Source organism: Sinocyclocheilus anshuiensis, unplaced genomic scaffold, assembly GCF_001515605.1.
Source record: "Sinocyclocheilus anshuiensis isolate Anshui unplaced genomic scaffold, SAMN03320099.WGS_v1.1 scaffold2020, whole genome shotgun sequence".
Classification (NCBI taxonomy): Eukaryota; Metazoa; Chordata; class Actinopteri; order Cypriniformes; family Cyprinidae; genus Sinocyclocheilus; species Sinocyclocheilus anshuiensis.
The window spans coordinates 139,448-152,658 of NW_015557276.1; the positions used below are offsets into that span (position 1 = coordinate 139,448).

Below are 13,211 nucleotides of genomic sequence, written 5' to 3' on the forward strand. Positions count from 1 at the left end.
AATTTCTACTGCAGACATTCTTAACAACTTAAAAGTACATAAACCTCAATTATACAGTAACTTTAACAAATGAGCACAAGTCAACCTGCCATACCAAACAAGACCACAGGGAGACGCCAAAGGAATGCATACACGGATCCATGCAGAATAACTAAACACACCAAAATACAAATGAAAAATGAAACCATTCTGAATGTGTGGAAACTCAGCGATCGGAAGGCGGGTCGATGTCATAAAAATATTCAGTTGTGTTAAATTTCAAATGTTTAATATTCAAGTTTAAAAAAAAAAACAATTCAGAACTATGTTAAATGTCACATAATATTCAGTTTTGTTAAATGACACTTGTCAATAATTCAAATTTACACAATACAAATTCAATTCGTTTTGTCATATTATAAGCTCCATACATTTGCCCGTTGAATATCTAGCAGGGATTAAATTTCATGAACTGTGAAACATTCTATCACTGTATTAGACTGGGCTCTTCAAAATAACCCATTTTATTCACATGTTTGTAAATGCAGACTGCATTGCTAGTTGCTTGATTTTATATACCTGCGATTATGAGTCTGATTGAAACACATAGATTCAATAATTAAGACATGTCTCGATACATTTGTCCATATAGTCGCCACAACTTGCATTTAAGCAGATAATGTTATCTTTATATAGCATATGCCCTTCTGAAGGGGAAATTAAAAGCTCTCTTATCTCTCTGCCACACGTCTCCAACTTGGCCGGTCCCCTTAATGCAAGTTTAACTTATTAACTGCTTTTTTTTAGAAGTAAAAATAGTCGATGATAAAAAGTTAAACCAGATTTTTATTAGAAGACGACAACAACTGTTCATGGCAAAAGTCACTACCGAGATGCCAGAGCATTGCTATGAGATTATAGGGTTAACATTAAGTCTGTAACACAAACCAAGACACTGGCCATCATAGTGTATGTTGTATAAAATAAGATTTAATAAGGAAACAAACACCCATAAATAAGAATACTAAGGCATTGAAAGCCAAATACTCATTTAGAACCAAACCCAGAAAGAATTTACAAAGAATTTCTTTGAAATGTGTTTTATTCAGTTATCCTCCAGGTGTTGGTTTAAATTGGACTAATTAGTAGTAGAAGTGGTTTGGATTCTATAATGCTCTAAATTCAGACCAACACAGACAGCGGGTTCTCTTCAGTGCTGTGTCAAATTAATACATTGTTTGAACTGTTTCTTTTTTACACTGCAGCTTCATATCGGTTCATGATACCACACTGAAACGTCTTGCAATACTGGGAAATACTGAGAGCGAAGAAAATGAAGAGACCGTCAGATTTTTTACAAATGAATGCACTTATACCCAAGGGTGAATCTCATGAAAACCGACAAGAAATGTTCAGGTCACATTTAAAAAGCTAAAGAAATAAGAAATTATATTTTGCTTAAACATGAAGCCTATCCCTTTTTTAATGACAAGAAAATGCAATTCTCTCCTCAAGTTCTCATTACCGTAATAAATATATGTAATTTAAATTCCAAAGTACAATTTGAATTATGCATTATAGTGTTATGTGTTACACTGGAATTATGTTTTTAATAAAAAAGGACAGGATAATTATCTTTACTGTTTTATGGTACAATGAGAATGATTTTTTAAACATTCCTCTAAGAATTTGAGAGGAAATGTGCTGAAATATCATGAAAATGAAACCTGTTTTAGGAATATTAATATTTGCTTGCATTGTGATATAATTTTACACCCAAATTATCATTACCATAACATTCAATAATGTATATAATATTCAAAATTGTATGTAAATGCTGATTTTAATAAAAAATGACAGAAAATATATTATTACTGTATTACCGTAATGAGAATGAGTTTTTGGCGCATTAAGGTAATAAGAAGTAAATTAAGCAAATTTCACAAATTCTCATTACCGTAATATATTAAACATATTTAAAATTGTAAGTATGCATTATGGTAGTATGTGTTAAACTGAATTTATGAAGTTTTTAATTAAAAAACGTAAAATGATCATCAGCGTATCACGGTAATGAGAATGAGATTTTTTTTTGCCGCATTATGCTAATGAGAATCTTGTCTTTTTTTTTTTTTTGCATTACAATAATGCGAATTTGGAGAAAATGTGTTTGTCATGAAAATATGTCAGAGTGTAAATCTTAATGGCTTCATTTGATTAATGCAAATTATAATTTTCTTTCTTTCGAATATATGGTGAATTGTGACCCGGACATTTCTTTTTCAGGTTCATGCAAATAGGATATTTTGTTTGCATTCACTCTGAATGTATAAAAGAACTGAAAATCAGCGGTAATTCTGTGTGAGCACATTGGTTTTCATCCGTTATGGTACTAAGGCAATGAAGAATACGCACTAGAATCAACAGAAACAGCACTGGACCGCCAATAAAAGGAGAAAAAATAAATAAAATCAAGAACCAAAAATACCGTGTAGTCAGAATCAAAAATCGCATTGTGCAAAGTTGGGCTGATGGCTTTGTGAAGCCAATACGAGTCAGTTCTGAGTGCAACCAAACGCACACACTGCTTCAGTATACAGCCTGAAGATCAAATCCAGTCCTGTCCGGTTCTAGATGGTCTGGTGTAACGTGGAGACGCCTCAGATGTGTCAGTATGAAGGTCAAAGGCCCGCTGTTTCAGGATATCGAGGAGAACTCCTTCAGCAGGACGTCCTGACTCATGGTACTCAGAGACACGTTCTTCCTCACGTTCAGACTGATGGAGCGAACCTGCAAACACAACACAAAAAACTAACTCATTTCCTGACAGCCGCCATCATGAACGGAGAAGTGTGTGAAGCTGGCCATAAATTCACTTCACATTGAAATTGAAGGAGTTCCTCAGGGCAGAGGGACTGAGCTCAGGAAAAGAAGAGTTGGGATGATACCAAGATATTTGGCTTTACAATACAATACAATACAATAAACAGACAGTATTTAGATTGTTGAATTTGTCTGATGTATTTGCATATCATGAAACAACAATATATATTAATTAGTGTTATCAAACGATTAATCACGATTAATCACATCCAAAATAAAAGTTTTTGTTTACATAATATATGTGTGTGTTCTATATATATTTATTATGTATATATAAATACACACACATACATGTACATATTTTAGAAGAATATGTTGTTTATATATTAAATATATTTTTTTAAATATAAATTATATGAAAATAAATATAGACGTAAATATTTTCAAAATATATACTAAATGTGTGTGTATTTATATATACATAATAAATATACACAGTATACACACACATATATTATGTAAACAAAAACTTTTATTTTGGATGCGATTAATCGTTTGACAGCACTAATATTAAACCAATAATTTAAATAGACAAGAAATATGATCATATAATTTTCATGCAAGGTCATAGAACTAACAGGTATCTATTATTAACTAAATGTTATTTAATTTTTTAGGCGCATGTCTCACTTTTCCAAATATATTCTTCGAATATTCCACAACATAAATAGGGCTCTATGAAATCAGTTTTATTTTTCTCCAATTTCAGTGTTTTCCTTATTAGTTTTTCCAGAATTTGTTTCGATAATTTTAATTAAAAAGGATGTCTAACCATAATAATAATTAATAGTTCATTAAAATTTTAACAATAGAATTGTTTGAATTGATTTTTTTCCTGTTTGAATGTTTTATTTTTTCCAGAAATTCTGTGTTGTCGGTTTTATTTTTTCTGGATTCTGTGTTTTATGATTGAATGAATGAATAAAAACTATCAATTTAACGAATCTTGTAAAATGAAATTTTGACAATTTTGAAAATTTTTTGGCAAAAAAATGCTGCATAATGAAGGTTTACGCGTGAAAAAAAAAAGGATTAAAATGTGTGCAATATTATGCAATATTCTTTAAAAATAATGATTTATTAAACTATATTATTATTGTACTAATTATTATTACTTTGAGAAGTACATTCTACTCTACAATAGTAACATATTTCTGCCATAATTTCTGGTTCACATTAAACCAAACTTTTATTTTGGCGGGTTGTAGCGGAGAGCAAATGTAATGGTGAAGTGCCTCTCAGAGCAGCTCTGGAGATGAAGTATACAGTGAGGTGACAGACGCTGATTTTGCCAACCACCACATTTTGTGATATTCTTCTTTGTACTGTAAATATAATTGTTACGACTGCATTCTGTGATTTCTGTGAACTTTTTGTTGTATTCTGTAGCATGCAACCCAAAGTTAATGTAGCCAAAGGAAGGAAGCAGCTCGCTAAGCAAACTCAAAAGCTTACCAGCTCCTTGAAAAAGCCGGCCTCTCTGGGCTGCTCGGAGTAACGCTCAAACTGATCCAGACCGTCCTGCAGCTTCAAGGTTAGCGTGTCGTAGTTTGAGCGCACCACCTCCAGCACCTACAGATGAGAAAACGACATAAACCGCGACACAACTACAAGAAATCTCCCAGGTCCAACTCAACACTGCATGGACACAAATCCACTTACAGTGAAGGACTCTGGCATATTATCTGTTTTATTATAATGGTCCATAGACATGTGGTTAAAGGGGTCATATGATGCGATTTCAATTTTTCCTTTCTCTTTGGAGTGTTACAAGCTCTTGGTGCATAAAGAAGATCTGTAAAGTTGCAAAGACTTTCACCGTGGACGAAGCGGAATCCAGCCCGGGGTCCGTCACATCTGGTTGCCGCTCATTCATCGCATCCGCCAGGCGCGCCGTTCTCGATCCCACTGCCTCAGCTCACTCTAGCCCGGCCTCAGCGCACGCTAAGCCGGGGCTTCCCCTCACGCTAGGCCGCTGTGGAAAATTCTGTCATTAATTACTGGCGCTGACCCAGATCCGGCGTAATGACGTCATCACCGCCACACGCTCGAGTCATGGTACTGTCGTGAACGCGCATCCACAAGTCACACGGACTACTTTGTCGATCATCTTGGTACTTTTTTGGACCTTGAACGTGGTAGTTGCCTTGCTGTCTATGGGAGGGTCAGAGAGTCCTCAGATTTAATCAAAAATATCTTAAATTGTGTTCCGAAGATGAACGGAGGTCTTACGGGTTTCGAACAACACGAGGGTGAGTAATTAATGACAGAATTTTCATTTTTGGGTGAATTATCCCTTTAATGTCTAACTGAACTACAGGAACACACTTTAGATAAAAAGCTAGTGGAGTGATCACATGACTGCTGATACAGCCATGAACCCCTGCAGTTGGCACAAGCTCTCTGTTTATCCTGTTTATCAGCTGACCAAGCAAGATCAGTAGTAGTTTGAGAACTTTACACTCATCTTATAATATCGAACATGTAATATTTGCTTCCTTGTAGTTGGTATACAAGTAGTTGGAAGTTGGCAGCTGGAAATGGACAAAACGACAACAACAAAAACTGTATCTAGAGCTGTTTGTCTCTTTATTAACGTTCTTGTTGTTTTATCATTTGTATTTTAGAGTCTCAAAATGTTGACCTTTAAAATCATTAAAATGTATTTACATTACAAATGTTACAGGGAATTTATATTGTCCTTTCTTTCAAAAAAAAATGCTAAAACACATTTTTAAAATAAAATCAATTGAATTAAACTGTCATGTACTTGTATGTTTAAAATAATATTTAATTACTAATATTTTCTGTAATTTTACCTTGAAAAAATATTTTGGTAGCATTTTTATAATTTAATTAAATCTATAATAATTTTAATTAAACCTAACGATATTTTACTGCATTTCTATAAATAGTTTATTAAAATGTAATGATGTTTTATAAACAATAATATTTAAATAATACTTTTCGTCATTTTACCTTGAACAAATATTTTTATACTTTCTTTTGGTAGGTCTTTTATAATTTTTTTTAAATAAAGTTAATAATATTTAATAAAATAATTTTCATTAAATGTAATGGTATTTTACTACATTACTCCTTTAATAAATATTTTATTAGAATGTAATTATATTTTTGAAAGTAATATTATTCAAATAATATATGAAATAATATTTACTGTCATTTTACATTGGAAAAATATTTTGGTCGATTATTTTGATACTTTTTTTATTTTAATAAACCTGGATTAAAAAAATAAATAAAATAATTTTAATTAAATGTAAGGGTTTTTATATTTTAAATATTTTTAGTAGAATGTAATGATGTTTTTCAAATTATAGTATTTATATAATAATAATATTTTCTGTCATTTCACCTTGAAAAAAATATTTTGGTAGCATTTAAGTCACTGGGGTATATTTGTAGCAATAGCCAAAAATACATTGTATGGGTCAAAATGATTGATTTTTCTTTTATGCCAAAAATCATTAGGATATTAAGTAAAGATCATGTTCCATGAAGATATTTTGTAAATTTCCTACCATAAATATATTAAAACTTAATTTTTGATTAGTAATATGCATTGCTAAGAACTTCATTTGGACAACTTTAAAGATGATTTTCTCAATATTTTGATTTTTTTTGCACCCTCAGATTCCAGATTTTCAAATAGTTGTATCTCGGCCAAATATTGTCCTATCATAACAAACCATACAACAATGGAAAGCTTATTTATTCAGCTTTCAGATGATGTATAAATCTCAATTTTGAAAAATTGACCCTTATGACTGGTTTTGTGCTCCAGGGTCACATATGAGAGACAAATCAAAACTGTTTCCTGTGTCAATCACGGAAAGATATAATTTCAAAATAGCGTTCCCAAAACTACAAGCTGTTTGAGGTCACACTGTGAGCAGTCATTTTACATCGGACGGGTCTGGAGTTTGACTGGGACACTCCAGGGCATGAAACGGGCTGATGGACCACAAATCCCCAAACTTAAACTAAACTAAGAGAGCCAGAGCGGCTGGACAGAGGTGTGTTAGAGGGCATGCGGGAGCATCTGGCAAAGCGAGATGAAAGAGACGAGAGTTCGGGACTGCGAGCGACAGCTGGAGTAACCCTCTGTAAAACTGACCTCACTTCCAGCACACAGCATCATTACCCTACAGATCAAAGGCTAATTAAGCAACACCTGTGACCGTCCCAATCAGCTGCTTCTCATCCACACACATATACATAGTCTTTGCTTATTCAGCTTCCAAACCAATTCTCTCATTTCAATATACCTTTTGGTGTACTTGGATACAAACTATTAAATATGAATGTTTTATTAATATATTAATAATTATCATCCATTCATATTATTACAATAATGTTATATATTATTAATTAAACAATATCTACAGTTTTTAAATTATTTTAACTTATTAAAAACACACACACATATATATATATATATTATAAATAATTTAAATATATTAAATATATGTTCAAAGCTGTATTTTCAGCATCATTACTCCAGTCTTCAGTGTCACATGATCTTCAGAAATCATTCTCATATACCGATTTGCTGCTCAAGAAACATTTCTGATTATTATCAATGTTGAAAACAGTTGAGCTGCTTCATATTTTTGTGGAAACGGTGATACATTTTAATCAGGATTGAAAAGAAAAAATAGAAATATTTTGTTACAATATAAATGTCTTTACTGTCACTTTTCATAAATTTAATGCATCCTTAAGTATTTCTTTCTTTAAAAAACTGACTTCAAACTTTGAACGGTAGTGTTTATATTATATATTATATTATACATAAATTACAATATATTACAATAAGGCTAAAAGTTAATGTTCTTTGCAGAAACCCATTAAGATCTCATTAAAGTCTGCTTGATCTTAAGGCATCAAAATGACTGTGAAAACAGTCCACCTGATGTGAAGTATTCAGTTACCTGATCTTCTGAGAGCTGTGAGATGTGGTTCACAGCAGCGTATGACTCAATCTTAGGGTTGAAGTGGTTAATAATTGCTCTGAAATTACAGAAAGAGGCAAAATGAGATATATTTCAAAAGCTTCAGCATGCGACCTGCACTGAAAACAGCCCAGAAGCCCCACACTAGAGGTCCTATGACACAGATCACACATCTGTGTGTGAATAAAAGGTAACGTTACAGAGAACTGTCAAAGGTGTGGTCTTATAAATATTCTGCTGTAATGCTCTGCATTATGCATGCTTCAAAAAAAACAGCACTCGACTTCTTTTGTGCGGCACAAACACATGGTGACATCTCTGAAAGCCCAGAGAACGTGTCCACATTACCTCAGACTCTAAAATCAATAATTAATTCACCATTCCCTCACACACAAACCAAAATAAAGACTAAAATACTAATTTTACCAAAGCTATCCAGTGTTAGTGATTGACTTCAACTAAACTGATTACGACCCTCCACGATTTCACCCATCTTTACAACATAACTTGCATGCAAATAAAAGTACATTATATATATAGACCATATGACCCCTTTAAAGTATTTTAAAGTAAGATTTTTAAAACTGATCATTTAAACAAAGAATGCAATAAATCCTCTCATTGTTTATAGTGAAAGTAATCTAGAATGAAGGTAAACGTGAGCATTCTGACCTGACGTTGACGAGAGCGTGAGTAACTTTACTAGCAGGCTCCTTCCACTGGCCTGCGTTGGTCGAGACTCGCAGCACTGCGGCGTCATGAAGATCAGGTCAGTGCTTTAGTGATGATGGATGAAAATAAACATGTACGCAGCAGGACTGAGCCCAGCTGACTTACCCATGCAGTAGAGGTTCTCAAACACCTGATGCATGCGTATAATCTCATAATAGAGCTCGTCGTAACTGCTGGGCGTGGGCAGAAACGTGTCTCCATACGTGATGAACATGTTAAAGAGGTTCACCACCTAAAGCAGACAAAAACATGTCAAGTAAGGTGAGAAATGCCCAATCAGTACTTAAAAACATGACAGACCGCCGCTCGCAGCGAGTGTGATTTACCTGAAGAGCCAGCTGGAAGATATTGTGCTTCGCCAGAAGGATGGTCTCATTAGACAGCAGGAACTTCAGAAGGTTAATGAGAGCTGGAAAACACAATCAATACAGCCATCTGATGAAACAGCTTTGTTCACACGAAAATAATCACTGTTTTGACCTGTGACTCCACACAACATTATCAGATCCATTATCAGGGGTTGCAGAGAGATATAGGCAAACAGAGTTGCATTTTTTATGGTTAGAAATAAAAAAAACTCCGAAAAAAAAGAAGAAAAAAAAAACATACACAAAGTAAAAAAGAAAATAAAAGAACATTTTTTGTTTTTCATTTGCTTTTGATTTGTTGTTGTACTTTCTATTTATTTATTTAATTATATTTATGTAAATAAATAGAATGTATTTATATTTATATAAAGTATTTTATATTTATATAAGAAAGTTATATTAACCTAAATACATAGAAAGTACAAAAACAAAACAAAAAAACAACAAAAAAACGAAAAAAAAAAAAAACTAAAGCAAAAGAAACAGAAAAAGAAATAAAAAACAAAAGTGAATAATAAACAGAAAAACTAAAAAAAAAAACAAATCAAAGAAAAACAAAAAATACAATAAACAAAAATAAATCAAAAACAAAAGAACAAAAAACTAAAAAAAAAGCAAAGGAAAAAACAAAAGAAAAGAAATCAAAACCAAAAGTGAATAAAAATAATTGTAAAAAAAATAATAATAATAACAAGAACAAAAAAAAAACAAAGAACAAAAAACTAAAACAAAAGCAAAGGAAAAAACTAAAAAAGAACAAAAACAAAACCAAATGCCAAGGAGGAAAAAAAAACAAAAACAAAAAAGAAACTAAATAAAAAACAGTGAGTTAAAAAAGCAAAGAAAAAATAAAATAAACAAAAAATAAATAAAATCAAGAACAAAAACAAAACAAAAACACAAATGAAAAAAAAAATAAAAACAAAAGCGAAGAAGAAAAACAAAACAAAAATAAAAAAGTGAATAAAAATAAATAATCAAAAAAGAACAAAAAAACAAAAATGAATCAAAAAAGTTACGAAAAAAACAACAACTACATTTACATTTAGTCATTTAGCAGATGTTTTTATCAAAGCAACTTAAAAAAAGAGGACAATAGAAGCAATCAAACCAACAAAAGAGCAACAACAATAAGTGTAAAACTACATATTACTATATACATTATATATTTACTATATGCAAAACTAAAGCAAAATAGCAAACCAAAACAGAATGACACAGAGTGCATGGCTGTGTTTTACTCAGACACACACCGTAACCATCATACCTGACCAGAGCTCTCTCCACGTGTAGTGCATCCTAATTCTGCACTTCTTCTGGTAGCAGATCAGTTTGTGAATTATCTGAACGCAGCGCCTAAAATAAATCACTTAATTAATTCTCACCATATCCACATTTATCTAAGCATCGCAGTATCTAAAACAGCATATTAAAAGGAAACTCACACGTAGAGATCCATAGGAAACTCCTTCATCATATGAGTAATGATAAACTCAACCATCAGATCTGCAAAGACAAAAAAACTCACATAAACGCTCACAAAATGATAGAGCCATTCACACGATGAATCCCTCATTCTGAACACAAAACTCACCCAGAACTGCACAAACTAAAGGCCGAGAGGGGATGCTCTTATCCGCGGCTTTCTTTCGATGTCTCATGGGCTGAAATACAGGAGTGTCAGTAAGAGAAATTACTTCACTCAAAAGCTACACTGAACTATCCCTTAGAGACCGGCTAAGGTTGATTTCAGTCAGAACACAAATGATCCTGCTTTCACGTGGAGAGACGGAGGCTAGATAACTGGATTTACCGCAGCAGCAGCAGGTAACGTCTGGGACGTCCCATTTCGTAATGGATCAGCTGTATCATGCAGCCAGGCAACTTGCTGCTTTGTATGCCAGAAACATCGTCTTCATTTGGATTCTGCCATTTACAGACAACTGAGACCCGAGCAGAGACGCTTACCATTCTGTGCAAGTTGACCCTGAAGTTCATGTTATCATCGTGGAGAAAGGCGTCGGCGTACTGGTCCTGTTAAACAGACAGCGAGAGCACAAACGGTCAAAGAGTGAACGAACTCACAGGAAAAAAAAAATTGTAATTACCCACAATGCATTACCTCGGCTATGCAGGTCAGAATGATGAGGCACAGCCTGGCACTGTTGAGTCTGTGTTCATCTGAAAACACACAGAGGAAATCTATTGTAAGATGTGCACAAAAGACTGGCTTAAAACTAAGAGAAATAAATGGCTCCGTTCCAAATTCTAGTGAGCTCCCTACTTAGGCAGCATTTTAAGGCACGAAGCGCTTCGGCACAAAAGCTTTTCCAAAATATAGATTAGGTTATGCTGCCTTCTATTAAACATCTTTTGCAAAAATTAAAGAGTGCATGTATCCTTTGTAAAGAACACAATCCCATAATGCATTGCAACAAACGCAAAAATCCAAAATGGTGGACGAAGCGGGAAAAATGCCGATAATAACTATAATACCTCAAACACCAAGTACTGTTTAGTTTAATCTGATTAAAAATTGACTATTTTAGCTAAAATGTGTGTCCTTCATGCTTTTATCATGTTGTTAGCTTAGCGACATGCTAACAACAAACTCTGAGTTTGTACGTTAGGCTGTAGACAGCAAGGAAGCTCACTAGGTTTTGGACAGCACAGACTAGACAAACAGTGATATCTTGCCTTTGGTGTCCTGCATTACGATGGAGGAATATTTGAGGAAGGTTATAAGAAGATTACTCGTCTGCAAGTTTGGGTCCAGAGGAAGCTCAGGATTATTCATCACTGCAAGGACAGAATGAAAGAATGGTGAATCATTTCTGAGAATGATCATTCGCCCCAATTTTGCGTACCTATACTACACATTAAAAGTATATACTTCGTATTGAGAAAGTCCACACTTAAGAGTAATATGTTTTTTTTTAAAGTACTATAATCTTGCATACTGTTTAGGATTGATACACAGCACAAGGTAAAGCTCCATTCATAGTAAGAATGATAACTATAATGATTTTAGCATCCACGCTTGCTGCCACTCCGTTTCGTCGTCTGCCGCTGTAAATGCTCACGATCTGTAAAGTCGGGTGGATTCTGATTGGCTGTCAATGTTCTATTGTTTATCAGCTGGGAATAAAAATCCTTTCTGAAAGAGATTCCAATGACATTGTTCCTCTGCGTCATTATCATTATAGCAGTGGTGTGGATGTTGCCATTCTTATACAATTAGAACTATTATTAAAACATTATAGTTATTGTTAAATTAGAACGAATATTAAAAAAACTATAGATATTGTTAAATTAGAATGATTATTAAAATGTTATTTTTTGTTAAATTAGGATGAATATTAGAACATTATAGTTTTTGTTACATTTTAATGATTATTAAAATGTTAGTTACTGTTAAATCAGAACAATTAAAACGTTACAGTTATTGCTAAATTACAATGATTATTAAAATGTTATAGTTTATGTTAAATTAGGACGATTGTTAGAACATTAGTTTTTGTTAAATTTTAACGATTATTAAAACGTTACAATTATTGTTAAATTAGGATGATTGTTAGAACATTATAGTTCCCTTTCAGTCGGTCACTCTCGACGTCACGTCGGATGACCGACGAATTGGGATCTCGCTTAGAGAGACAAATCAATCTACTTCGAGTGTAAACTAAACGAGCCAATGCACATTGGCATGCGATTATTGCATCCAGCTGCCGCTGATCACAGCGTGAGTATAAGTAGGCAGCAGATGCAGCGCATATTCAGCTTTTCGCTTCGGAGCTGAGCGATCACATCGTTCTGCTCCTGACTACTCTACTGAGAGAAGAAGACTGAACGAGTTCAGCGCGCTCTTGGAGAGCTAAATTAGAATGATTAGAAAATTATAGATTTTTTATTTTAACGATTATTAAAACGTTACAGTTTTGTTAAATTAGTACGATTGTTAGAACATTATAGTTTTTGTTAAAATTTAAATTAGAACGAATATTAAAAAATTATAGTTATTGTTAAATTAGAACAATTATTAAAATGTTAGTTTTTGTTAAATTAGGATGATTGTTAGAACATTATAGTTTTTGTTACATTTTAATGATTATTAAAATGTTAGTTACTGTTAAATCATAACAATTATTAAAACCTTAGTTATTGTTAAATTACAATGATAATTAGAAAATTATATATTGTTTTAGTGCTGGGCGGTATGACCAAAAATTTATATCACGGTATTTTTCAAAATTATACCGGTTTCACGGTACAA

The 13,211-nt window shown here is 33.0% G+C and overlaps 1 protein-coding gene across 1 annotated transcript in view; it reads right to left on the reverse strand.

Moving 5' to 3' along the window:
- Nucleotides 1–806: 806 nt before the first annotated feature.
- The window catches only part of armh3 (armadillo like helical domain containing 3), a 26,350-nt gene continuing 13,945 nt past the window's right edge, over nt 807–13,211 (reverse strand). Inside the window, exons 15-26 of the mRNA XM_016474485.1 lie at nt 11,636–11,737; nt 11,061–11,119; nt 10,907–10,972; nt 10,533–10,602; nt 10,384–10,444; nt 10,206–10,294; nt 8,897–8,979; nt 8,676–8,802; nt 8,511–8,586; nt 7,818–7,896; nt 4,318–4,434; nt 807–2,769 (exon numbers count right to left, since the gene is read on the reverse strand). Coding sequence (XP_016329971.1) covers nt 2,677–2,769; nt 4,318–4,434; nt 7,818–7,896; nt 8,511–8,586; nt 8,676–8,802; nt 8,897–8,979; nt 10,206–10,294; nt 10,384–10,444; nt 10,533–10,602; nt 10,907–10,972; nt 11,061–11,119; nt 11,636–11,737 — 1,022 coding nt within the window. The 3' untranslated portion in view covers nt 807–2,676. The remainder of the gene's footprint in view (nt 2,770–4,317; nt 4,435–7,817; nt 7,897–8,510; nt 8,587–8,675; nt 8,803–8,896; nt 8,980–10,205; nt 10,295–10,383; nt 10,445–10,532; nt 10,603–10,906; nt 10,973–11,060; nt 11,120–11,635; nt 11,738–13,211) is intronic.